At 43.9% G+C, this 27,425-nt stretch overlaps 1 protein-coding gene across 5 annotated transcripts in view; it reads left to right on the forward strand.

Annotated features, from left to right (window-relative positions):
• Window positions 1-27,425, forward strand: part of PIEZO2 (piezo type mechanosensitive ion channel component 2) — a 427,346-nt gene that overhangs the window by 62,071 nt on the left and 337,850 nt on the right. For all 5 annotated transcript variants that reach the window (XR_011504549.1, XM_070513541.1, XM_070513542.1 and 2 more), the window contains exon 2: window positions 10,986-11,081. Coding sequence is in view for 4 of the 5 variants with exons in the window: in XM_070513541.1 (XP_070369642.1) it covers window positions 10,986-11,081 (96 nt within the window). In the remaining variant the exon portion in view is untranslated. The remainder of the gene's footprint in view (window positions 1-10,985; window positions 11,082-27,425) is intronic.

Here is a 27,425-nt window from a genome sequence, read left to right on the forward strand (position 1 = left end):
TCAACACCCTGGATCCAAACTGACTAACCCCAGGCCACCAAAGCAGAACATGCAAACTTAACTACTGCGCCACTGGCCCGGCCCTCCAGGTTTATCCTTTCTGAACCTTAGTTTCCTGAAAATGTAGAATACTATCTCATAGACCTGTCATATACTATACAGTTTTTTAAACTAGTTTTTTTTTTAACCTTTTGTATTGTGCATATCTGTCAGTGTTCATTCACATGTGCACCAGTCATTCTTGGTGGCTCTTGCATAGAGTTCCACGGTGTGGCAATCTTTATTGAATTATTCCCTTATTGCTAGACATATATGCTTCTTTATTCAGAAAAGATACTTTTTATGGAATGGTGAGGGCATTCTCTGGGAGGAGACGAACATTTGAGCCAGGTTGAAGGATGCTTAGGAATCTGGAATACACTGTTGGGCAGAGGGCATTACAGGTTGGCAAAGAAAGAGGCAGGAATTTATTTACTCTTTTAGTAAATATTTACTGAATGCTTACTATGTTTAGAAATAGAAACTAGAAATAGAGTAAGGAACAGGAAGAAGCCCCTGTTCCAGAGTGGCCTCGGCCTGGTGATACTCATGTTTGATGAACTGGCTAAGAGGAGAGTTTGGTTGGAATGGAGTGTATTTAAGGAAGTGCATTGTTGCTTGAACCTTTTCAGGGGATGGGCCAAGAGTGGCAGGCTTCTGCAACCTCCCTGTCCCCAACGAAAATTTACAATGTGACCTAGCAAGGACATTTGTGGAGGTAACCCAACTGCTACAGAATTTTGATATGAACCATCCAGCTTAGCCTCATAAGCTTCATAAATCATATCTACTTTTTGGAGATAGACTAGGATGCCAAAACAGTCTCACTTTTGGGGAGTTTGGGGAAAGTTCTGACACATTAGGCATCATGTGGTAAATACAGGGTAGAGCAACAGGTCGGGAAAAGTGAAACATCAGCTATGCCTGGAAATCCAAGACTTCTTTATCTGTTCACCAAAAGTCAGATGCCCTCTCAGTCGAGGCCGTGAACTGATGAAAAAACCTATAGTAAGCTCAAACGTGTTCCTGGAGTTGTTACTCTAATGCTCCGAACAGAGCATCCCACCAGCAATTTTGAAACTTCCTTAATTTTATAAGGCAGGAGGATGTGGTATTGAAAAGAAGCGCAGTGAGAGGGCACAGAAGGCTGAGGCAGCCTGGGGAGGGCATGAGGTGGGTGCGCAAGCCTGAAAGCCTCTTTAGTTTGCTCACTGCGAGGATTCTTTTGTGCCTGCTCCATGCTAGTAACACAGACTCTGTGTGTGAGTAGCATTCGCAGTGGGGAGAAAAAGAGTGAACACAAGGTCGAAGACTGAGTAGTTAGAGACCAAGCAGAGAGATCTGCGGAAGAGCTAATTTGGAGGCATTAGTCCAATTCATTGCTATTTTGGATGCTGTTCTGGGAGCAAGGATTTCACACTGTGGTTGGAGGCTGTTCCTCATTAGTGTGGTATCATAAGCATAAACCCTAGACGCAGTCGAGGGCTGAATTCATGCCATAAAAGGTGTGTCTACTTCTCTAGCAACTGAAATATTTGAAAGCAATAGGATAGCTCCATAGATGCTGGGGAGGAGGGTGTTCCCAGGAAGAAGCAGGCAGGATGTAAATTAATCAGGATCAAAAACATCATTTTTAATCAACCTTCAGCCGTGTTAGTTGTTAAACAAGATGCAGTGTTGGGCAGCATTGTGTGCTGAAGACGGAAGGTATATGCCCTCATCATAGTTAGCTGAACTGATTTCTTTTCATGCTAATGTGCGCATCAGTCCAGGGAGGATGTGCTGCCAAGAATAATGTAGAATATTCTAAAGCCTACAAAAAAAGTCTCATCTTACTAAGTTCTTGAAAGAAGGAAACTGTGGCAGGCAGTAAATTAATCCTGTTGTTAAAAAGCCACTGCCTCTACACAAAGCCCACAGACCCACCTGCATGCACATATATATTCCAGCCCTCGCCGCCCCGCTTCCCCATAACTGCCTCAGCTGCTTAGGGATGAGGATGGGGGAGGCACTTGAACATCAGGGGATAGAACAGCATTGCAGCTGATTTCTCTTATTTCTGAAATGGAAGTGATGTTTATTCTCCACTTGTAACAGTCCTGTAAGCCAGTCCCAATTTATTTCAGGTTGAATCATATGGACTTGCTCATATTTAACCAGTTTGGCATATGAAGCTGTCAATTTCAATGGTCCAACCTAATACTTTAGAGATACTGATATCAACATGATGGAGGGTAACTTTCCAAATTTGAAATCTTGTTGAGTCTCTATAGACTGTGGCCTTAACACATTTAAGGAAGCAGAAGTCCAGGAAGCAAATCTGCTGTATTACTGGGGTCTGAAGCACTTCTCTTAGGTTTCTCAGAAGACCAGTGATGTAAAAATCAAACCACAGTGAATGTGTAATATAGTAGAATTCATATATATTAAGAAGACAACCTCTGGGAAAATTACAGAAAAGTAACATTAATTAAAAATAAGATAGAGTTAATAAAGAAAGTTAAAAATAAAGAACTGGAATTAAAAAGTTAGTAGAAAATTAAATGTGAGTGATAATCAGCTCTGCTACTTTAAAAATAATGTTTTTACTGAGGAAAATGTTTTAAATTCTTAAAGATTAATAGCTCTTTACAGATTAAGGCTTAATTGTAATGAATAATTAAAGACCTAACAGATGACCTGCATTCTGCTAATAATAGACTACTAGCGAGTTTTGTAAGTTGTTGAATTATGTACAAGTGAGTGAAGACTGAGTTAAAGGTGCCTTCGTCACATGAGCATAAATGTGTGTATGAAGGATGACGCGCAATTTCTCAGTCAGTCAACACCGTGACACAAGCCTAAGGAGCCAGCGAGGTCTTAACTTTCAGTCTCCCAGTCTACAAATACTGACTTCCCTCTTCAGTAGATACAACAGCTCCTACATTGGTGGGTGCATAGACGATTTTCCTGCTTGACTTTTCTCAGCATTCGCTCACCCTCCCTCATTGCTTCTTGATCTCAGTGGTGAGAGAGCAAGTTTCATGTTGGGCAGGCTTGGGAACTGTGGATTTCAATGCAGGGCTGTTCCTACTCGTAATGAAATAGATCTCATTTCTAATAGAATTTTTCGGATAGCTTAAGGAATTATCTGTTAGTATAAAAGCTTCATTTCCTCATTTGCAATCAGGAGAGAGAATCCGTGCTGTTATTCTCTCAGATCATGTAGCATGAGTGTGGTCAAGCTGGAGCAGAAGGATTTGCAGTTTTAATATGACAACTTTGTATAGGCAAACTTGTAAAATGGTGAATACATATTAAAAGATTCTTTTTTTGAGGAAGATTAGCCCTAAGCTAACATCTGCCACCAATCCTCTTTTTGCTGAGGAAAGCTGGCCCTAAACTAACATCCCTGCCCATCTTTCTCTACTTTATATGTGGGACTCCTGCCACAGCATGGCATGCCAAGCGGTGCCATGTCCGCACCCGGGATCTGAACCAGCGAACCCAAGGCCGCTGAAGCCGAATGTGCATACTTAACTGCTGTGCCACCAGGCCGGCCCTTAAAAGATATTTTTAAAGGAGGAAAAAGTTAGCGCTGTATACTTTCTTTAAAGTTTATTTTATGCAAACTGTACAATCAGTCAGGATAAGTTTAGAGGACTCAGTTAAACTTTTAATACTGTTAGTAGTATTCAATTTGATAGATATTAAATAAATTAAAATTAAAGGCAGAATCATACCTTTTTATAATAATTAAAAAGGCAATGAATTTTTAGAATCACAGGCTGAAAAATCGAACTAAGATTTTAGTGATCACCTGGGTCAACTCGTATTGTACAGACAACCCCCAGGTTGTTTGGGAAAAGTGGGAAACTCAGACCAAAGGCTTTTGTCCTTTATGACAAAGAGATGCTTTCACCCAATTTTTCCTTAGATTGGCTTAAAAGTTTTAGTAAACTGAGTGGTAGTTATGATTTTCTGCTAATATAATTTGATTCTAAGTCTTTTTAAGCTCTTACCCTGTAAAAGTCTTGTTTTCCTTGAGGCTTTACTCTAAAAGTACATTCTTTTAACCAACTTAATAAAATTAACATATTATATAATATTTCTCTTTCTTTTTTTCCCAGCTTTATTGAGATGTAGTTGACATACCATTGGGTAAGTTTAACGGGTACACATGTTGATTTGATACAATTACATGTTGCAAAATGAGCCCATTGTCATTAACACTCCATCACGTCACATAATTACCATTTCTTTTCTATGGTGAGATCTTTCTATGTCTTGAAGTGTGAGAAATACATGACTGATGGATTCAGTTTGTGTTGACAAACTTCCTGGAACCAAGTTGGCTTTCATACATCTCTGGATAAAAATGTAATGTTAAAATATAGGGACTGTCCCTAAATGTGTAGCATATTTTCTTTCGTGTCACAAATGTGTGGAATCCATGTGGGATGCATGAAGAATACAGTGCAGGTGCTACATGATAAGAGTAAGTGTGCAAGCTTGTGTCTTGCCTTTCTGAACTGTAGTGGGAGAGACTTTCTGGTATCATCTTTCTTGCAGAAATAATTATTGTAACTTTCTGAAGGAAGCACATGGCGCAAGACCTCAGGGGCATGTGGAGGTCAAAGGTAAAGGAAAAGGGAAGAGAGCACTTTTGTCTTGACTGTCAGCTGTTCTGAAGCACCACCACTTGAGACATTTATAGCTTTAACCGGATGTAAAACACAGGAGTATATAATGAGGGAAAGAATTCTACACAAATAGACAATGAATCAGTGACATAGCAGCCTTTTTCCTGTCTCTCTCTTCTTTGATGGTTTTGCTTCCTTAGGAAAAATCTGCGATTGTTTAATTTTTTTCTGCTCCATTGTACTTTGCAGCTTTTTATTTTGTTATTTTTTTTAATATAAAATAATCAGAATTTTGAGAGGGCATCCTTTCAAAAGCAGTTGATTGCTTCAGAGTACATAAGGAAAATATTAAAAGTAGAAACCAACCCAAAATTTCCAGAATCACTGAATAGACACAATCATTTTGTCACTTGGTATTGAAGTGGCTTACTTTGAATAATGTGTATCTACTGCTCTGGCAACTGTTAAAATAAACAAAGCTCCTTGAGGCTATAAAGAGCATTTAGAATGTACTTAGTTGAAATTTCTAAACATCTCGGGCACTGTCTCCCCGGCCATTAACAGCGAGATGTTGCTTGGCCTTGCTAAAGGGTAGGAAGGAAGTAGGAGGCCACATCTTGCTAAAAATTCAGCTCTAAAAGCACTTACCTTTAATAATATAATCTAAAATTATTACCTTCAACTAACATGGAAGGGTAAATTAAAGTGTGCATAAACCTCTCCATGATCGCCTTGTAGTAATAGGGAAATTTTTATACATGTATTGCAACTTAAGTATTCTTATAAATGTTATGTGGCCATCCTAACAATTTCATACTTGCAAAAGACTTTCTCCCTTTCTGTATTGATAAACTCTAAGTTGTCAAGGTCAAATCTTATCATTTTTCCTGCTTGGAGAGTTTTTCCAAAGCTTCGTGCCAACTTTCATCTTTAGAAAATGAAATGCGTTAATGAAAAGAGTCCAATTGTTACAATTCAAATGGCAGTATTAATGTGTACAGACCTCTTCTCTTGATGACTTGTTATCTCAGAGTTTGTAATTGTGAGCTCTCTGGGCCTGGCAGGATCTTTTGTTTGGGAAATTCCTGTCAACTGTTGTCATCCTTTTGGGGAAATTACCATATAATTTTAGATGACTAAAACCAGGTAGGAATAGTGGAAACTACCGTGCATTCTTAGCTGAAGGAAAGAATCTTTTTCCTTTGAATACCTTGATCTGCATTTTGGAAACTGCTCTGTCAACAGCAAAGTTCTTGAGGCAGAGGACAGACAGCAGTCCAGGTGACTGCTGGTCCGTGAGAGATGTGGGATGTCAGGGGAACATGGTGCAGCCAGAGTGTGGCAACTCATAATGGAGAGTAGTGAGTGTGCTCTGAGTGTCTCCAGGTCCTGAGCACAGGCAATGCCACGCTTGACAAAGGAGCATTTGCAGTGTGCCTTCTGGGCTTTTCTAGCTTGAATGTGCCTTATTGATAAGTTCAAAGGCAGATTCTGCCCTAGATGGGGATAAATCACTTAGATATGGCTTTCAAAGTCCCCATAAGGTGGGTGATTCCTGGGTAGCAGCTTCACACATGTAAAGGAAAAGCAGAGAATTCAGCAATCTGGCTACTGTCATCAGTCAAGTGGGATAATTTCAGACAAAAATAAATGAAGTTGGATTTTTAGAGGTTGCTTGATGTTGTTTAAAGTTTGGGTATTACTCATGTGTTGCTGCATACAAATTACCCAAACATTTAGCAGCTTGAAGCAACAAACACTATCTCAGAGTTTCTGGGAGTCAGGAATCCAGGTGGCTCAGCGGGTGCCTCTGGCTCAGGCCCGCTCACAAGGCTGCAGTTGAGGAGTCATTCAGGGGACGCAGTCTTAGGAGGACCTGCTTCTGAGCTAACTCGTGTGGCTGTTGGCTGGTGAGGGCTGGCTGCTGGCTGCAGACCTCAGTTCCTTGCCACGTGGGTCTCTCCATTGGACAATTCACAGCCTGGCAGCTGGCTTCCTTCAGAGTGAGAGCGAGACAGGAGGCAGAGGGGCCCCCATGATGGAAGCCATCCGGTGGTATCCTGATACTTTTACTCTCTCTGTTCACTGGAAGAGAGTCACCACGTCCAGGCCACACTCAAGAGCAGTGGATTACACACGAGCGTGACAACCAGGAGGCAGCCTTTACTAGGGACCATTTAGAGGCTGCCTACCAACCCGGATTGTCCTTATCCTCCTCTTAAGCTCTTTGGACTTTACTATAAATAATGGTAACTCAAGGTTGTGATGTGGGAAACCGAGACCAGGCCCCTCTCTCCCTCCTCCAGAGTTCATCTTCGGGAATTTCCTCAGTGTATGCATTTCCGCTGTGCATTGTACAAAACCTTACAGAACAAGGTGATAAAAATGAAGCAGCCGAACACGTGCAGAGTGTTTCGCCACCCTGAGGAAGGAAGGCTCTGGTCCGCGAGCCCTTGGCAGTTAACTGGGGGGCAGGCAGACAGGTTAGGATGTGGAGCAGCGCTCAGGCCTCGGAGCTTCCTGGCAGCGGCACAGACTCAGGAACTGGAGTCCCAGCTCAAACTGCAGCCCAGCTACTTAGCTGTGCTTCCTGCTCGTGCCTGCTTTTTCATGGGTAGAAAGAAAATAATGACAGTATCTGTAGAAGGGGCTAGTAATAGTATGAGTTAATATGTGTGATGTGCATAGTCAGGGCCTGACACATAGTAAGCATACCAGTGTAAGCTATTACTGATGTAAATTAACAGTGGATAAGTACACTGTTGAGGCTCAGTAAAGTGATACAGTCATACAAGTGAGCTCTGTTTTTCTCTTTACCCAGAAATATACAGAATTAGATAATTTTACTGCACAATACACATTAACGTTAAAAAAAAAAAAAAAAAACCTAAGGCTGAAAACAAAGAAACATTCCAGGTTACTAAATGTTTATCTTGGACAGTGTCAATTGTGATGTTTCTGTGCTACCAGAAATGCTGTACACCTCTGAGACCCTGATTTCCTTTTCAGATGCCCTCACGTCTTGTTTGTTCCATTTCATTTGTTCACTCACGGTTCATTCCTTTTGTGAGCATGAACACCTCCTGTGCACTGGCCACTGGAGACGACAGAGATGGTCACAGACACGTAAACAGATGCATGTGACATGAATGAGAAGTGCTCTGGAGGAGGCACCAGGAGTGAGTGCACCTCCCTCTGTGGGAGGTCGTGGTCATGGACAGCTTCCCAGAGGAGGAAACGTGTAAACTGTGTGGGAATATGTCTGATGTAGAAAGTACAGGAGGGTGTTCTAGCCGGGGGAATGGTGCTTGTGAGGCTAGAGGCAGGAAGCAGAGAGCATGTGGAAGGTGCTGGCTGTTTAGTTGGGCGGCAGTGGCACAGAAGGCAGGGTGCATATTGGGAAACGGAGCTGCAAGCAAAGGCAGGAGCCAGGCCTGCAACCTTGATCCAGCTGTCGGTAACAGACCTCTCACAGTGAAATCCAAGTCCTCTGATCTCTTGCAAGGCCCCCATGATCTGGCCCCCTCCTGGACTCTGCTGGTGTGCTGGGCTCCCCGTGGGGTGGCCTGGGGCAGGTCAGACAGGCCCGGCCTGCTTCTGCTTCTGCTTCTGCTCTCGCGCCTCAGCATGAGCCACTGACCCGCTGGGACGCTCTTCCACGGGATGCCTGGGTCAGCTCGCTCACCTCCTGGCTCACATCTCCCCTTCTCTTTGAGGTCTACCTTCAGTGCTCTGCATGAATGCTGCAGCTGGCCTTCCCTGTCACAGGGGCCCCTTTCCTGCTGACTTCTTGTTTATACAGCACTTACCTTCCAACATACCTTGTATTTGAGCTTCTACTACAGTTTGTTGTTCCTCATACACCTCCCCACCAAAATGTATGCTCCCAGAGTCAAGAAGGGCTCTTTGTCAGTCCCAGCACATAGTACATGCTCAATAAATATTTATCGAATGGATGAATAAACAAATGTCTTTGGATTGTTTTTAAGGAACTTCAGTTCTGGATGAGAAATAAGAAGCAGAAGGAAAAATGTACTACAAAGACAATTTAAGCCTCTGTTCTTGTTCTTTGATATTGCCTCGTTCATATGTTTTCCTGCTGGTCCAATTGATAGTGTGAAAGTTTCTTCCTGCTTTGGATCTTTCATAAAGGAGACTGGGAATGTCGGTGGTGTTGTAAAAAGCTACAATTATGTGTACAACCCTTTGGGATAAAGAAACACTTTTTGTCAATTCCGTCCTCCCTACCACACCATCCTTACTTGCCCCATCTTACCTCTTTCACTGCTGGTTTCTGGAGTAAGCCACCGAAGCTGGGCACCCTGCGCTTGCATGTGCCATATGTCTGTTGTTCAAATTCTATCTAGGGATTAGCGCTTCTTGATCTGGTCTCCCTGTCTGGGTACCCTGTCTCTTATTCCTGATTGCGTCCCACACTGGACCATGCCCAGGTCCCAGACCCTCCACACTGTGCGACCAGGAGCAGCCAGGCTTTGCCCATGCCACGTCTTCCCTGCTCAGCCCTCTCCGTGGGCTCTGGACCCCTCGGAACCCCCTGGACTCTTGCTTCCTGCTCCTGGTTATGATAGCGCCTCCCTTCTGTTTCCATCCCTTGACTTCCATCCTTCCTCTGGGCTGAACCCTTGCCTTGAGGCCCTTGAGGACATCCTTACTGACGATGACAGACAAGTGCCGCTCTCTGTTATAGTGAACTTCTCTCATGAAAACTTTTCCTCTTGTGAAACTGCGCTTCCCTGCTTTTTCTCATGTGAGTACCTAAATTTTCAGCTGCCTTTTTCTTTCGTGCCTGCCAGCTTTTCCTCCCCACCCCACCCCCCCCGCCTCATATGTGGGCAACAGCCAAGGCAGATGCTTCCATCTTTCTGCTTCTCTTTATTGCTCCTGCCTTTGGAGAGTTCATCCCTTGTTGTTCTCTCAGCTAACTCCTCTGCTCAGGACTCGTCTCCATTCCCTCTAGAGTCACGGAGCACAGACACTGTCCTCACTCTCTACTCACTGTTTTCTCAGACCTGAGGCCCATGATTTGGTTCCATGAATGTGTCTAAACTTACCACTTTCTTCTTAAGTGTCTTTATTCCATCTACTTCTGTTTAAAGTTACCGTCATTAACGCGCCATCTCCAGTCCTCATTTATACCCCAACTACTCGGACATTTAAGCTTCACTTCCCGCCGGTCCAGCTCATGCACGAGCACCAGGTTCATCTTTCTGAGGTGTTTTCTCCTGATCAGAATTGTCAGTGACTAGTTATTTTTTAACATGTTGACTCCATATTCCCTGCCCTCCATTTTCTCTCCTACTAACTAACTTTTATTCTAGCCTTTCTCCATCCTGTGACATCCATCAAATTGATCTCCTCACCCCGCAAACTCATACTTACTCCCTCTCATCTTTGGTCTTTCTTTATTCATCCAGTGAATTTATTTTTAATAGCTGTATGTGCTCATTTTCTTTCTACGTGGAGTACTGCACACTTTCGCCTCCCTGTCTAAGAATGAGGATGCTTATGATAATTGCTATGTTTTTGAGGGCTTCCTGTGTATAAGGACTCTGAGCCAAGTGTTTTAAGCATATTATTACAGTTATTCCTCAAGTTAAGTCTATGAGGTAGAGCCAATTATTATACCCATTTCAGAGGAGGAGATGGGAACCTGGAGAGGTAAGGCATCTCTGGGTTCTGTGCTACCCATAAGATGCCTGATACAGAGGAAGGAACGTGGCCTTGAGAGCTGGCAGAATGAGTTCCACTCTGACTGGGTCAGATCCTAGCTGGGGGAATTCAGGAAGTGATTGAGTCTCTCTGAGCCTGAGTGTCCTTACTTATAAAATAAAGATTAAACGAGATGATTAGTGGAAAGCCCTGTCATAGAGCATTTAGCAAATATTTTTCTTCTCTTGACTTTCTCTTCAGTCTCATTTCTCCCACTGACAGCCTTACCTGACTATCTCAAACCCCTCCAGTCCCATTGCCCTTTGTATTTCTGTAGTAATTTTCATCTGCTCAGCTTAATTTAGGGCTAAATTATGGCCTGCCTTCATTCAGATATATTGGTGTTGCCTTCCTGGTTGAATTTTAAGAGGAGGAACCATGTGTTTTAACTCTCTGTTTCTCATCATGCTCAATATAGTGATGAACACAGAATAAGTGTTCAGTTTTTACTTTGTAAATTGCCATGTCTACTTAGGCAGTGATACCATTTGATCCAGCAATCCCTGATGCCGTCACCCACGCAGCCATGTGCACCCTCCCAGTCAGCCTGCCATTATTAATGATTGTCCCTCTCTTCTCTCTTCCCAACCACAGCGTGTGCATTCCGATACAATGGGCTCTCCTTTGTCTACCTCATCTACCTCTTGCTCATCCCTCTGTTCTCAGAACCAACAAAAGCGACGATGCAAGGTAAGAGACATTTACTCTTCTGTACCAAGTCTGAATGCGTTTCGTTGGGCTCCCTGGATTTGTCTTTATCTGATAGGAGAGATGCTGTCTATGCAGTATGCTGGTTGGTGGGGAGCGAGTGTCAAACATTGGAACAGCTGCATCAGGCAGAGCAGTGTGCAACCTGTTGGTGACTCGTGTTCTTGTCAGTTACACAGCTGTTCTCTTCATACAAGTTCCCGGTGGGTCGTTCTCAGTGGGCTTGCCGTGTCTCTGGAATGTTTTGGCTAGTTAAGATGAATCAGTGTGATTGCCAATGAAATAAGGCAGACGGTTGACAACATTGACAGCTGATCTGCATGTTGGATTTCTGGGGAGAACTTGGTGACAAGTGGAAACAATACAGAGCAGTGTCTTACATTTATTAGCCACATAGCAGGAGAACTAAGTCGGAAGCCGGGTCCCAGTCACGGCTTGTTCAAACATCAGTTGAGAAACCTTACATATGCCTTAATCAGGTCCTGAAAGAGAGGAGTCTGAGTGAGGGGTGGTTGCTGCAGGGCATTACTGCAGAACTTGAGATCTTTTTCCCGTTGCTCTACAAGAAGCTGGGGGCCTAGAGAGGAATGGTGACTCCATTTTCTGAGGCTCTAATTAGGAAGCATGGTCTGGTTTGTTAATTTATCTACTTGACGTTCTCCTACAAGTATAAAAATTAAACCACACTGAGATAATTTAATAAATTCTTTTTCAAAACAGTACCATTACAAGAAATAAGCACCGTGCCAAATGTGTCAGGTGAGCCTGATGGCTGTATGTTTACATGAAGGGGACAGGGAGCTGTGTTTAACGCAACGCAAGGAGAGATACGGGAAAGGCCGTTGGTGCATGCTGCCGACTCACGGTGGTGACTCTTCAGGAAAAGAAGTAAAGATCTGGTGTATACAGAGCAGCAAATAATGACTCTACCTTTCCCGTTCTCGGCCTCGACTACTAAATTCGTAGTGCGGTTATGATCATTCATCCTAAGGGTTGTGACTGCAGATGCCATGTTGGTTTTCCTCCCTCAGGAAGAATCCACATATAGCTCTTCTAAGTCTCTTAGATCTTTAACGTAATGTTAAGAAGGGTTAGAGAAATGTGAATTTATGCAAATCCTCATCAAACCAACAATAGGCCTTTTATGGGACCCCACCCACCCTATCCTCATTCCTAGCGTTCAACATGAACAAAACCATTTAAACAGAATAGCTTCTGGCCTCAGAACCAAGATCATAACATATAGGCAGCCCGTATTTCATAGCTCGGAGCTCATGTTTCACAGAAAGACGATTTCATGCACATTCAGAATAAAGTGCTTTGAAAGTGAGTACTTGTGTATATTCAATTAACTTATCTATTGCTTTTATATCAAAGTATCCTCTTATTGTTTTATCTGGAAATTAGGTAACTGGGATTTCCCTTTTCATACTCATGTGACAATGGCTGGCTTTGCCTTCTTCCGAGACTAACCAGCCCGGCTCTCTGTCAGGTTGCCTCGGTCCTGTATGGGTGGCACGTGCAGCTCTGTCAGAAGGGCATGCTAGTGGGTCCATCATTTCGGCCCAGGTGCACCAGGGACCGACACCGTCAGGAAGCTCATGGGGGAAGCATAAAATCAAAAGCAAAGAGCGTCTCCTCTCCATGTAAAGGAATATCCTGAATTAACAAAATGTGCAAGGTGAGAATGTGGGAAGCGCACAGATGCCTGCTGGTGCTGCTGCTGACGGGAGAGGACGGAAGGGGCCCACGGACGTCTTTCCGGTTACTCTCTGGAAGCAGCCTTGTGATTATGTGTCTTCCTCTTTCCTGCGTTTCAGTGCCAAGCAGCAGGACTGACATTCAGCATAACTCATTTATTTGTTTATGGAAATGCAGAGGGACTCTAGGAAACGACGACCCACGTATTTTTTCTGAACGTGTAGGATTCACAGTCTAGGTGTTTCTAAAGTCTGCATTTTACGATATCCCATGTTACGCATTTCTAGCAGTGTGTGGTCCCGAGACGTGCCCCCCATGTGGGGTAGATGCACACGGGTCTGGAGGAGTGACTGCACGGGGCCGTTCAGGGACACTCAGGCTCAGACACACTTAGACTTTCAAATTTGTCTTCACACACGTTTCTCAGAAGTCAATGAGAAAGTACACTGGCAAACTGAAGGAAACTCAGCGCCCTCTGCACCGCCTGCTCGCAGGCAGTCTCCCGAAACAGCACGTGAATCCGAATGGCCTCTGGCACCAGTGAGGCCTCTGTGTGTGCTGCCGGGACCAGGTGATGGTGTGGACTCCCCTGAACCGGGAGTATGGTGCACACATCTGAGAGCTGCTCCACGACCCTCTGCCCTCCGTTTGGTCTGTTGGATTTTCTTTTCTCAGTTGATTCTGTTTCCTAGGAGTGTACCTGTAGAGGGGCCCGGTACGTGGAGAATTTCGTGTCGTCACTTACAGGATGGTTCTTTGGCGTGGTTCTGGGATAGCGCTAAGTGTAAAATCCCACTGTCTCCACCGTACTTGTAGGCCAAGGATAGCCACTTATTTTGGTCACAGTGCCATCAGCAGGACACAGAACATCTGGGTGTCGTTGAGGCTTTCCCCCTGCCTGTGATAAACAAAACTGTGCTGTGAGGCCAGGAACGACTGTGTTGTAGAGGAAGGAAGATGGGCAGCAGTTAGTGATATGCTGAAACGTCATCAAGTTAAAAAGAAAGAGAATTAGAGGGAGGGCAATTGCTTGGGGGCTCAATGCACTTCACTTAGGTGTGGGGTCATCTGATGGCAGGAGTTGGAGGAGCTCTGGGAGTTATCTAGCATATTCCAGCAACCAGTGGTGGAGTCCCTTCTACAACGTCCATGTGGTCTCTTCTTAAGTACTAATGGTGCCGGGGAGCTCCCCATCTCTCCAGGAAGTCCTAGGCGGTTCTTTCCCAAATAGACTTGAAGTCCACCTCCCTGCAAACCCAAACCATTGTTTCCAACCCAGAGCGCTGATGGAAGATGAACAGAGACGAGAGGATTGCTTTACAATAATATCGTGGAGGGATTCATCAAAGATAGGGGACTTGACTAAATGACTTTGTAAGTCTTTTATAAGTCTAGGATTTTAGAATTCTCATTTTTTCTATTAAAGAACTTCAAATGTAGTAGGATTGTATCAATCAGGATCCAACCAGAAATCAAGAGCCACTCCAGGTGTTTTAAAAGGAGGAGATACAGTAGAGGGGATTGGTTACTAGAGGTGATGGAAGAGTTATGTTGAGGTGACCTCAATACCACCAAAGCAAGAAGGCTGGGGAGGAGCCGGAGGTGTCATGAGCAAAACTCAGAAACAAGGGCCATCTGTGAGTTTCTGGAACCACGGGAGGAAGTCAGGGAATGGATCTGTGCAGACAGGCGTTGACTGGCACTCTTAACTGCTAGTTATGTCCACCAGTGACACAGTTTCACGTTCATTGTCCATAAACTACCCATTGCTTTTCAAATGTCAGTGGGGAGGAGGTGGTCATCTTTCCCTTCACGCTGTTTTTCACCAGATAGAACATCCCTACTTACTCAATGGTGTGATTTTTCAACGGTTGCATCCAGACAGACTTCCTCTGGAGGCACTTCAGTCTGTCAGAACGTCTTCTACAATGCTGTATGCAGGATGCTGAGGTGTAAATTTGGAATCTGCTTCCACGACTGAGGCTCCATTCCCCAGCTGTCAGGGGGCTTTGTCTGTGACAGCTTACAGCTGTATCCCCCCCCGACAGGAGCTCCCACACACAAACACACACACACACACACACACACTCTCTCTCTCTCTCTGGAGGAAGCTGGTACCCAGTGATTATTCAGCATGGGGTGCAGAGGCCTCCAGTCTGGAAAGTCTCTGCAGGGCCATGCCAACTCCAGAGCACCCATCGGCTGAGGCTCCCATTGTGAGCACATCACAATTTTCTCTCTCCCTCCGAGGAGTTCTGCTGCCCTCACTCCCTGACAGGCGTTGCTGCTCAGAGCACTACCCACAGAACCTCCTGCTGGGCGTATCCACCTCAGCATCTGCTTCTAGGGAACCAGACCTGGAATGGTCCCTGAAAAACAGCTGGGACCACTGCCTCAGACGTCTGATCAGTTGGGAGAACATGTGTTTGTGGAAGGCTAGGAGCTCAGGAGGCAGAGGAGTTGAGCACGGGAGATGAGACTGCCATCCAGAAACAGAGGTCACACTCCTGTGTGAGGGTATGAATACCCTGCCGAGGGCCACTGCCAAGGCCAGTGTGGCTGCGAGTCCTAGCCTGCAACTAACTTGACCCGGATGTCACTTCTTTTAGCCAGGTTTCCTCTTTTACAAATGGGGACTCATCTTCTGCACAGTTCCTAGACCGAGTGGAAGTCACAGGAGCAGCTATGAGTTTTAAACATGACATAAGATTATTGCACAAGCAGTAGCTGTTATTGGTTGTAGAATTAACATAGTTTGAATTGGCATGTGTGTCCCTCCACGGTTCCCTCTGCCTGGAGTGCTCTCCCCAGATTTCGAATGCGTGGCCTTTCCTCAGAATTCAGATTTCTCTCAAATGGCACCTCTGTAGAGGCGACCTCCCTAACTAAAGCTGTCCTACCCCATTCCCACCTTATTTTTCATACTATGAACCAGTTTTGTTTTTCTCCATATTTATAGCTACCCGAAATTATGTGTGTAGCTAATGTGTAGCAAGACTCTGAGGTCCCAGCCGTGCAGCTCTCCTGTTTCTTCCGTGTGACATTCCTGCAATCTGCTTTGGGGGGCGGATCCTCCCCACCCCTGGGTGAGATTCTGAGCAGGCCACAGAGCTCACCTGCTAACTCTTAGGTGGTAAATTGTCTTCTGTCACTCATGTGCCCCAGGCAGTCTTTGTTCAGTAATTATGTCCCCAGGCCAGTGTAAAATTAAAGCCATAAAACATTATATAAAATGTTATTGAAAACTCTGCCAGTGTGTGCCCACTGCCTGCAGAAGCCTGGAGAGGGAACAGGGGTCCTGGAGGCTCCTCTCTGGACCGCAGCTTGGGCCTCTGGCCCTCCCCACCGTGGCTGCCCCCCCCCTGAGCTGGGCTGAATCTCCCTGGCGTGTGCTCACCAGTAGGTCCCAGACAGGTGGGGCGCTCTCCCCACAGGTTCGGACTCCCTTGGGTCTCCTGGGTCTTGACCACTTTTTCCTTTCCCATTGTCCTTTGGGGACAAAGTGACTTTGAGTTGGCTCCAAGAGGGTCAGTTCTCTGTGTCTCTCTCTTTCCTGTGTCTGTCTGCCTCTCTGTCTCTGTCTCTGTTTCTCTCTCTCTCTCTGTCTCTCTCTCTCTCTCTCTCACACACACACACACACACACACACTGGCGTGTGCACTCAGGACATGGACCATAGGCACCTTTCACCTCCCATTTCTCAGTCTGCAATGACTTCTTCAGTGGGACCCTCACCTCAGCTGTTAGAGCCGCTTCGGCCAACCTCTCCTGTTCCTCCTTCAGCTTCCCAGGCCAGAGTCATATTTCAGTCTGGTATGTCCCCCAAGCTCACAGCGTGGTCTCATTGAAGCCTCTCTCACTAGGCTTGGATTCTCTCTACAATATCCAACTCTCTCAGCTTCTCCAACGTTCTCTTTCATATCCTCCATAGGGCAAGAAACCATGGGTTGAAAACAAACATCCTTTGCCACAGTGCTCACTGGAGAGTGAGGGAGTGTTTGGCACTAAGGTTTGGTCCCTCAGTCTCTTAGAGTCTCACCTCAAACTGACCCAGAGCCCCCTTTTTTTGCTGAGGAAGATTAGCCTTGAGCTAACATCTGTTGCCAATCCTCCTCTTTTTCTGCTTAAGGAAGATTAGCCCTTACCTACCATCTGTGCCAATCTTCCTCTATTTTTTTGTACGTGGGACACCTCCACAGCATGGCTGGTGAGTGGAGTAGGTCCACAGCTGGGATCTGAACCCACAAACCTGGGCCACCAAAGTGGAGTGTGAGGAACTTTAACCATTCAGCCACAGGGCTGGGCCCCAGGGCCCCATTTTAATCCATTTATTTATTGAGTCTCTTTCTCTTCTGATATGTAAACTTCAGGATGGCAAGGATTTTGCTGTTTTGTTTACTGCTGTGTTTCCAAGACCCAGAACAATGTCTGGTGTATAGCAGGCATTCAGTAAATATTTATGGAATGAATGAATGAATGTATTTCCAGAGCCTGCAGTTCTAGAAGCATTTATGAACACGGCTTCAGTCCTGTGCTTACTGCGGTCTCCATAGCAGCAAACAGCATACGATAGTTTATTGCATATGCCCGGCTTCTGGAGACAGAAGCTTGGGGTATAATAGGCCATGGGCTTTTGCTATTTTTGATTTAATTGGCAACAGAGGATCATGATTAATTGAAGAAATCGAAATGTTTTGTTCTTTTACTTACAATGATAGGCATTTTATTTCAGCATATAATTCTACAGGAAGAAAATAAATCTTTTCTTGCTGTTCACTTAACAGTGTGCTTTGCAGTCTGGCTGAGACCGCACTCCATTAAATTCATTAACTAATATATAATTAACTTTAGGTGGCCCAAATGTTCCCAACTGATGAGAGAAGAGGGTCACATCCTCGGGTCCCTATACCTGATGGTGTACGGAGTACAGCACACTGCTCAATATGGTGGAAGACTTTGTATTTTGTTTGGATGGAATATAAGTAATAAAATGGATGTGATGTGGAGGAAAGCTGCACCAAGCGCTCAGGATATATTGGTTGATAATAATATTATTATTATTTGGAAGTACAGCATTATTAGTTTGAAAACCGGAGTGAGCTAGATTTAGAAATCTCCATCTCCTGTGTATGACCATAGCCAGCCTTCCCCTCAGGACTTTTCCTAGAGCTCTCTAAATATCAGCTCAGAATTATGTGGTTTCCAGGGTTTCTTGTTAAATAATATTTAGGTTAAGTAACCTATTAATAGAGAGCCAGTGGCACTGCCTACTAAGTACATATTATTATTTACATGCATCAACATATATTAATTCTTACAATGACCTTTTGAGGGAGCTCCTATCATTATTAAAAACTATTATCAAAATCCTCATTTTACACTTGGAGACTGAGTTCCAACTGGGTTAAGAACACACCCTAGGATGCACATGTGGTGGTGCTGTGTGCGTGGGCCACATGCTTCGCTACTGTGTTGTTCTGACTCATGACGAGGACAGAACAAAGTTCTCTGGGGATTTGCTAGGGAGGAGAGAAACCTAGCCACTTGTAGGCTGATAGATTACCAGGCCCCCGGGCACAAGGGTCTGGAGAGAGAATTTGAGTATAAAGAAAGGAGATATTTTAATTTGCATTGGTGCAGATTGATGACATGTGTATGCTACGTGGAAAACACCTCCTATTAAGGGTGACTGGTTATTTCTTTCAACAAATATTAATTGAAAGACTACCCTTCGCAAAGCACTGTATTTGGATTTGTGGAGAATAAAAAGGAGAAAACATAGTTCTTCACAGAAGGGCCTCTCAAATACGTCAATCTTATGTATCCCCTGGAGTGGTAAGCTCTCTCTAAGAGGTTGCCTTTTGGGAGCCACATGCTTATTCCAGCGATGCCATCATTTCTCTGAACTGACCTCAGATTCCTCCTTTACATTCACCTTAAGAGCTTGCCTTGAAGAGGCCCAATGGTGGCAAATCATTATCCTTCTAAGGTGGGTCTGATTTGTGTAGAATCTGGAGTCAAACTCAATGAGAAAAAAAAACAACCTGGCGATGAAATTAGTTGTATCAATTTTAGAAAAGAAAAAAGACAAAACCTAGAGTATTTAGTATAAGACAAAGTGTCTGAAGGTCACTCCTCACTATAAATGATGAGGTTTAAAGTTTGTTTGAGTGAGAACACCATAGTTGGCACACATGAATGACAAATACACATGGAACATCTTTCCATGGTGGAGATATATACACCCATATGGGTATAAGTGATCTAGGATGTTATGAAATGAAATACCCAGATGAGAGGGCAGCATCCTGAATGAAGTATTGATTAACTAGATTTACCCTGAAGTCTTGACTATAATAGTCAGGCAGTGCCTACTTGACCCACCAGAGATCCAGATGTAATATCTGAAGGGGCTTGAGCTGAGGATGTTGATGATAATAAAAGTTGCCAGCTTTGATGTCCCATTTCCTGTTGGAAGCGCTCCCTCTACACTAACTCATTTAATTAGAGGACAGAAAAAGGATTTATTGAAAAGACAGAACCTCCGTTCTGGAATGAAAAAAACCGCATTTATTATAAAGTTAACTGGGTTATAAATCCATTTAATAAACTAGGAATACTCCATAGAGAGGTACTGATTTTCATGCTCTCTCCTCCTCTTAAGGAATTGGTGAGAAATCTACGTTAGTGAGACTTAGTTGCATTTCGGCCAGTCTGGACTCCCGTTCTCCTTTTGTCATCCCACTTCACCAGGCCTTTCCATGCGTCCATGGAGCTCCTTCCCCATAAAGCTGGGATAGACTGCCTCCTATCATGTACCTGATCGTAAATTCTTAGCTTTTGATTCTGTAATTGTTCTGAATCTAGTCTTTTTCAGTCGGTTTCAACAGAAAGTTTTACATCATTCCATGTACTCCTGATAAATGATAGTTCTAATATTATCAGTAAAGTGCCCGTGGTTTGGGATGAGAGAGACACACATTTAGCTACAGTGTGAAATTTGCTATTTGCTGAAAATTGCTTCCGTCAGCTTGCTTGGTCCCGCCAGCAAATATCTTTGTTAATGTGTTCTCTTACAGGCTAGGGTGCATCAGGGGGTGTTATCCGTTCTTGTGGGGGTAGAGTTGTTTACTTATTGGGGGCTTCTTGAAAAGGAATTCTCCAAATTACAAGACTACAACACTTCCTGGCAACATTGGCCGTTGAACTATGCAAGAATATCTTAGAATCATCATCATCTAATCAGTTCACCTGTGAAGTGTTTATGTTACACGCACATGCTCAGGGATACAGAGAGAATTGTCAAAATGTGTGATTATTTCCAATGACAAAATTGTCTTCTTGTCCAAGGAGCCATACTCATTCTGAGAGCCTTCATTCCAAATGTTCTCTAAGATTGGACGACGCTGTAGGGGATGAGAACAAGCTCCCAGTGGGAGAGGGGAGGGAAGGGCTTTGGGTGCCTGTGTGAGTCTTTCTGAAGTCTTCTCTTTTCAGTTATGACAGCAGCTCCTCCTAGAGTAGGGGAAACGCAGACGGCGGGCCAGTCAGATCGCCAAAGGAGTATCAGCAGAACCGCACACTGCCAATCCTTTCAGCCTTTGCCCTCAAAATATTTTTCAACACGTGGTTTTGTGGAGAAAATTTCCTCCTTCCTGTTATGAAAGGAGTGGGTCTCGGGAATATCTTCATTTTTTTCCTAATCAACTTCACTTTGATATTTTGAGCAGGGTAGAAATTCCTCCAATATGTTTGCTTGTGTTTACATTTTAAAGTTACTAAGAATTTATTTTTTCTGGCTATTGGGATTCTTGCAACAATTTGAAGGGGTTTAGAATTAGAAAGGGGTAGTAAAGGAGAGGCTTAATTGTGCTTCGGTATCAATAGTGAGCAAGTGAAATTTTTGGCAGGCCAAGTTAACTTTGTAAATTGTTGTCAAAATTATTGTAAATGATAGGGATAAAAAAGATGCTTTACTCTCTCCAGCTCTGAACAAGGGTCCTAGTTTAAGAAGAAGTTGTACTTATGTAACCATAAGTAATCGTAGCGTGTGGTATGTGTGTGCGAAATAATCACCAAAAGGGCCTTGTCCGGAGGTTGTGACCCGGGCTACCCTGTACCAGAATCACTGAAGGCACCCTGAGAAAAGCAAAAACGTGTTCAATTTGCTCCATGAAGAGGCAAGGAGGTCTGTAACTTGTAAAGGTGTGTTTAGACATCAGGGAGGAAATAGTAGCAGACCTTTAAAACTGCTTACATCTGGTTTTCGTTAAAAACACTGTTAGCTTTTATACCATTAAGCTTATTATTACTGTGTTTTATTATGTCATAATAAAGCAAAAAGCAAGAAAATATTTAATTGAGTAAATTATTAGGTAAGTTTTTTATTATCAATATCAGCTTACCACCAAAAGAAATGCTAGCAATAATAATTACATGCTTGTTTCCTGAACTTTTGAATAAATTAATTATAGGTCTTCTAGGTTATTTTATCTGTCCCTTTTTTGGGGTGGTACAATGTAATGTTCTGTTGTTTTAAATTTGGTAAACACTATTCAGTCAGACAGAGGGGGTTTCAGGCAACATATATAATTCTCAGCTCAGGAAATATTGAGTCATATTGTATGACGAAGGAAAGGTTTTCAGAAGTCCCTAACTGTTTGCTTTATTTGGCTGTGATAAACCAAATCTTCAGTGTGACCTCACCTGTTATTTAAATGCTGCCCTGTCATTAGAGTGAGGTAGTGCACCTAAACTGATGTTAGTTTGTTGATCTACTCTTCAAATTACTATTCTTTTGTATATTCATTTGACAAACATTTACGGTGACTGCCCTGTCAGACATCCCGAGGTGAATGGGACAGGCTCTCTGTCCTCAGGATGGGAGCCCAGCTCTGCTGTTGATTGGCTGCGCGGTCTTGGGCAAGTTCCTTAGATGCTCAGAGTCCTGGTTTCCTCATGTGTCAGTCCTTGGCCTTGGTCCTGGGCAGAGCATTAAGAAATCTGCGTGTGGGCTTCCATCACGGGTACCTCGTCGCGTGATCCATGCTGAACAGATGGAGAAAGGGCTCCAGAGGAGATCACAGCTCCTCTCTTCCTTTCTACATTCATTTTCCCTTTGAAAGTATTCGACTGACTTGTGCTTATGTGTGTATTTTGAGTCAATTTATTTCAGTTTTGAAACTGGCTTACTTCAAAGGCTGGACAAGACTAATTTCTAATCGATTCATTTGTTAGAGTCTGGGCTGTACTTCATGTGTGACTGTTTCTCTTAAATAGATCTGTATGTATTTGCACAGATTCCTGCAAAACAACCTTTGAATGAAAACTTACATTCAACTTTCAAACAGTGTTAATTATTGATTATAAGAAAGGTAAGTAGGTAACACATACATTGCTTGCGATATATATGCCAGGCCAATCTCTCAAGCCTTCTACACGGTAACTCGTTTAATCCTTACGCCACCCCTCTGAGATAGCTATTACTACTCTTTATGTTTCATAGATAAGGAAACTGAGAAACACACAGAGGTTAATGAATAATTCCTGAAACAAATAATTTTTAGAATTGATTCAATGAGTAAAAGCTTCTAATACAACTAATTCAGTTATTTACATAAACATTTCCCTCATTTGACTGTGTTTTATTATAAAATTAATATAGAGTGAAAATAAGTGTAGAAATTATGCATGTTGTCCAAGTGCCTTATGATCATAGAAGTAGACAATCTTTGTACTTTAAACCACTTTTTAGTATATTTCTTCAGCTTGAAGAGGAAAGAGAAATAGTGAGTACACTGAGGATACTGACACGAAATTTGCATTCATTTTCTCCTGTTCACTGAATAAGCGTTGCTGAGTGGCTGAGGTGCACCAGGCAATCCACTTGGTGCTACAAGTAACCGTGACTTGTCCTCTCAGTCTTGTAGCCCACCATTTAGTCCTCCTGCCCTCCTCCCTCCCTCTCTCCTTCCTTCTTCCTTTCTATACTCATTCTATTTATTTCTCTTAATTAATTCTGCATTTCAACTTCTCAATACGATGTCCACTTAAGGACTATTTGGGGAAAGTCATTAACAGCCTCTTCAGGCAGCTGGGGCCAGAGGCACTGAGCTGTGAGAGGTGGCGCATGATGCTGGTGATCTGGCCTCTGCAGTTGGCACAGGGTGGGCTGGCCTGGTGCCCCGTCCAGAGCCCCGGCCTGGCAGGAGGAAGGCCTGGAGTCTGTGGGCATGTATGTGTCAAGGATTGCATATGTATGTTCTGAGTGGTTTCAAGTCATCAGGATAGCTTCTTTCTTCTTCCCCTGCAACCTGGCTAGCCATGATCTGTGTTAGAGGATCCCTTTGCCTTTGGGTACAAAGGAATGTCACCCTCAGTATTAGCCCTTCATGATTATAGCACGTTCCTTTGGATTTAATGGAATCTGCAAAATGAAAATTTCTCTTTTAAAATGCAAGGAGGCCTGGCAAGGTAGTCCTCCAGTAGTCAGTGGGGAATGCCTTAACTCTCTTTGTAGTGGATCTGTAGTGCTCTGTGCAGATTCTGTACCCCCAAGCATACATACCTCTGTGGGACCAAGGCACTGATTCCCACTGTTGACTGGTGTGGTGGTGGCCGAGGGCTCACAGCCATGTCTGTCCATCTCTGAGAACTGTCTTAAGCTGAAAGGATCTGATCCAAGGTTTGCCCCCTCCTGGTGGTGGGTGTGGCCCTGATTTCTGTGAGTGGTCATTGTTGGGGTGTAAAGGCCCTGCCCCCTTATCTTGCTCTTGGCAACTCTGCAGTGCTGTCTCAGCTCCAAAGCTTCCCATGGGGAGCCTGGAACCTGTGCTGTAACTGCATGGCGCCCCGGTGGGCCCTCTATCCACCCTGCCGCCCGCACTCCCTCACACCCCGCTCTTGAAGGCACTCCTGGGTGGAGTCTCCTCCAGTAACCTCTGAGCCATTTGTGTCGCCTGCCCTTGGAGGCCAAGGATGGTAATCATGAGAGGCCCCACAGAGCATGGCGGGACCCCCAGATAGGCCTGCTGAGGGGACACGTGCTGGGAAATGGGGCAGCTCAGAGAGCTCCAACAGGCCACATTCCTCACGGGGCCCTGGCTGAGAGGGTACGTGAAGGCTAAATTCTGGCCCCTGTTTTGCTGACCCAGAAAATAATATTCCAGGGGGCCAGCCTGGTGGCATAGCTGTTAAGTTCATGTTCTCCACTTCGGCAGCCTGGGGTTCACCAGTTCAGATCCCAGGCATGGCCCTACATGCCCGCTCATCAAGCCATGCTGTGGTGGCATCCCACATACAAAATAGAGGAAGATTGGCACAGATGTTAGCTCAGGGCCAATCTTTTTCACCAAAAAAAAAAAAAAAAAAACCCAAAAAATCACTCCAGCACAGAATCACATGCTTCCAGAGGACAGAGGGAGGGAGTCCCCTGGGTGGTCTAGCAGTGGCCCTGCAGGAAAAAATAATGGAGAGCACGCCAAGGACACATTTTGGAGCAATATACAATTTTCCTAAAGACGAGTAGTCCTATCTTGCTCAAAATGACCCTGTGAATTCCCCTCCTAACTGCCTCAACATTCGTGAGAAATGCCATGCGTTGATTACAGGGCAGGCTCAGCCATCAGTCAGTCTGTAAGATTCCTGCCTGAGGCTCCTTAGAGCGATCTTGCCACGCACAGCTAAATGGTTGAAATGACCCCTCCCTGCTTTCTCACGTGTTGAGCGTTAAAAAGCAGTCAGGTTGTTAAGAGCATGACAGCGAGCAGAGGAGTGGCTAATGGTACAGCAAGGTACTTGAGGAGCTGAGAAATGGCCACAAAGCTGCAGAGGAGGCCTTCCAGGTCATATGATGTGTTACGACCGTCCCCTCTTTCTTTGTTCCACAATTACTTGCTAGGGGACCCTGCCATAGATGAGGCTTAATTACCTGTTTACTTCCAGGATCATTCAACACGCAGGTTATAAAGGCCTGATCATGGACCCTGCTGGCTACTTTTTCATAAAAACGAATGTTTATAAAACACTTGTCTATCTGAGTGAGTTGACAGCTGTGACAAGGCGCTGACTGGGCTGCATCTGTCTTTGAATAGCAGTAACTGGTTCTATCGTTCAGCCACATGTTGCTCATCAAATATGCAGCACTGAGAGCTTTTACGAAGGCTTTTTGTGGGCTTGTGCACATGCCGCAGGGAAGAGGGAGACCCAGCTTCTGAAAGCTGTGTTTGGCTGGCTTTTTTGTTTGGAGATGGGACACAAGCTAGCTGAAAGGAAGGAGAAGACTGGGGAATTGTTACTTGGGAAATTTAAAAACATTTGTGGTCCAGAGTTTTGCAGATTTTGTCAATTTGGGTCTAACTCCCTAACAGAACCTGAATGAACAAGTCTCCTACATTTACTCATGGGACAACTTATCATAAGAAGATGTAACTACTTTGAGTGACAGGACTGCCTGAAGTGTTGATTCATTCATTCATCTGAGAAATATGTATGAGGTATTTACTCTTGCAAGTAATGTGTTAAGAACTGATAATACAACAGTAAGCAAAATTAAACATAGCCCTACAATCCAGAAATTTACTAACTGGTTGGTAATACGAAAGTGTAAGTTTAATTCTTTAGAATACTTTCTAAAGTCAAGTCTAATTACAGTAGGTCCTCATTATTTGCAGATTCTGCGTTTGTGAATTCACCTACCTGCTGAGATTTATTTGTAACTCCAAACTAATGCTCACGGTGCTTTCGGGGTTGTTTGCAAACACGTGTCGAGTGGCAAACGTTGGAGTTCCCAGTTGAGGAAGAACAAGATGACACCCTGCCTTCCTGTTTCAGCTCTCAGGCTGTAAACAAGTGTCCTTTCCACAGTCTCTTTAGTGCCACCTTCTCCACATTTTTGTTCTCCTTTTTGGCGATTTTGCTGTTTAAAATGGCCCCCAGTGTAGTGCGCCCTACGGAGAAGACACAGGTATCAGAGAAGTGTCGTCTGTGTGTGGTCACAGTGCTGCGGCCCTGACGTCTTTGTTAATGAATCAACAACACCTGTTGAATAAGGTGTCTAACAGACGTGCACATAAAACAAGCTTGAGTATTGATCTGTTGAAGAAAATATTGTAACCAGAGGCTCCCAGGAACCTAACCCTGTGTTCCTGTAGGAGCATCCACGGGAGCAGCGGCTCGGTGTTCACTCATCTGTGTTCACAGCAATGTTGCAGAACGTAACTGCCTCGAGGAACGAGAACTAACTGCCTACATTTCGCATTAGCATGTGAGGGTTGGGATTACAGTGGCATGGAGCTTGAAGCGGGAGAGCGTGACTGTCGTCTTGTGTGGAAGGGACTCCTTTGACACTGCACTGAGCATTTTCTTTGAGGGGAGTTGTGTTGTGACAGTGGAGGAGAGCCTCTATGAAGTTGTTACAACTTTCTCTTTGGTGATGCCTTCTCCGTGTTTGCTTTGCAATTAGCAGTGTCTTTTCTGAATTGTTTTCTTACAGGCCTGGAATTTTAAGCTTGAGACAGAGATCTACCTCTGGGAGTGCCACGCGATGTTAGATGTGTGTCATCCTTACGGGTGTGGTGTACAGGGATGTGAAAGAAGCTTGCACTTTTAAAGTGTTCCATGTTTAAATTACCCATTAATTTAATAATGATGATATTTTCACATTTCACAAAGACTTTTTACTTTCATTATTTCTAACAGTACTCGCCACAATATCCTAAGAGATAGGTATTATTTTCCCACCTTACAAATCAGGAATAGGCTCAGTTTAACTTGCCAGATGTTTGTCAGATTTTGTTTATATATATATGTAGATATAATTATATATTTAATATAAATATAATATATTAACATAATATAATATGTATAATTTTCTTCTAAATTTTGGTATCCCAGTTATGGATCTAATGTATCGTAATTATGAAGTGTGTGAAAGGAATGTTAGCAGGAATCTTGGATACTGTCAGTACTAACATATGGTAGTCCCCCCTTATCCGAGGTTTTGCTTTCTATGGTTTCAGGTACCCGAGGTCTAATGTAGTCCAAAAATTCCAGAAATAAACAATTCATAAGTTTTAAATTGCATGCGCCGTTCTGAGTACCCAGGATGAAATCTCTCAGTGTCCCACTCTGTCCTGCCTGGGACATGACTCATCCCTCACTTCAGCGGATCCGCGTAGATGCCACTTGCCATTAGTCGCTTAGTAGTCGTCTTGGTTACCAGACTGACTGTCAAGGTATCGCAGTGCTTGTGTTCAAGTCACGCTCATTTTACTTAATAATGGCCTCAAAGTGTAGGAGTAGTGATGCTGGCAATTCGGCTATGCCAAAGGAAACCCATAAAGTGCTTCCTTTAAGTGAAAAGGTAAAGTTCTCAACTTAAGAAGGAAAGAAAAACATCATATGCTGAGGTTGCTAAGATTCATGGTAACTTTGATTACAATGTATTGTTATAACTGTTCTATTGTATTATTAGTTATTGTTGTTAATCTCTTACCGTGCCTAATTTATAAATTAATCTTTATCACAGGTATGTATGTATAGGAAAAAACATAGCATATACAGGATTCGATACTGTCATGGTTTCAGGCATCCTCTGGGGGTCTTGGACTGGATCCCCCAGATAAGG

Source organism: Equus asinus, chromosome 7 (genome assembly GCF_041296235.1).
Source record: "Equus asinus isolate D_3611 breed Donkey chromosome 7, EquAss-T2T_v2, whole genome shotgun sequence".
In the NCBI taxonomy this organism is placed as follows: domain Eukaryota; kingdom Metazoa; phylum Chordata; class Mammalia; order Perissodactyla; family Equidae; genus Equus; species Equus asinus.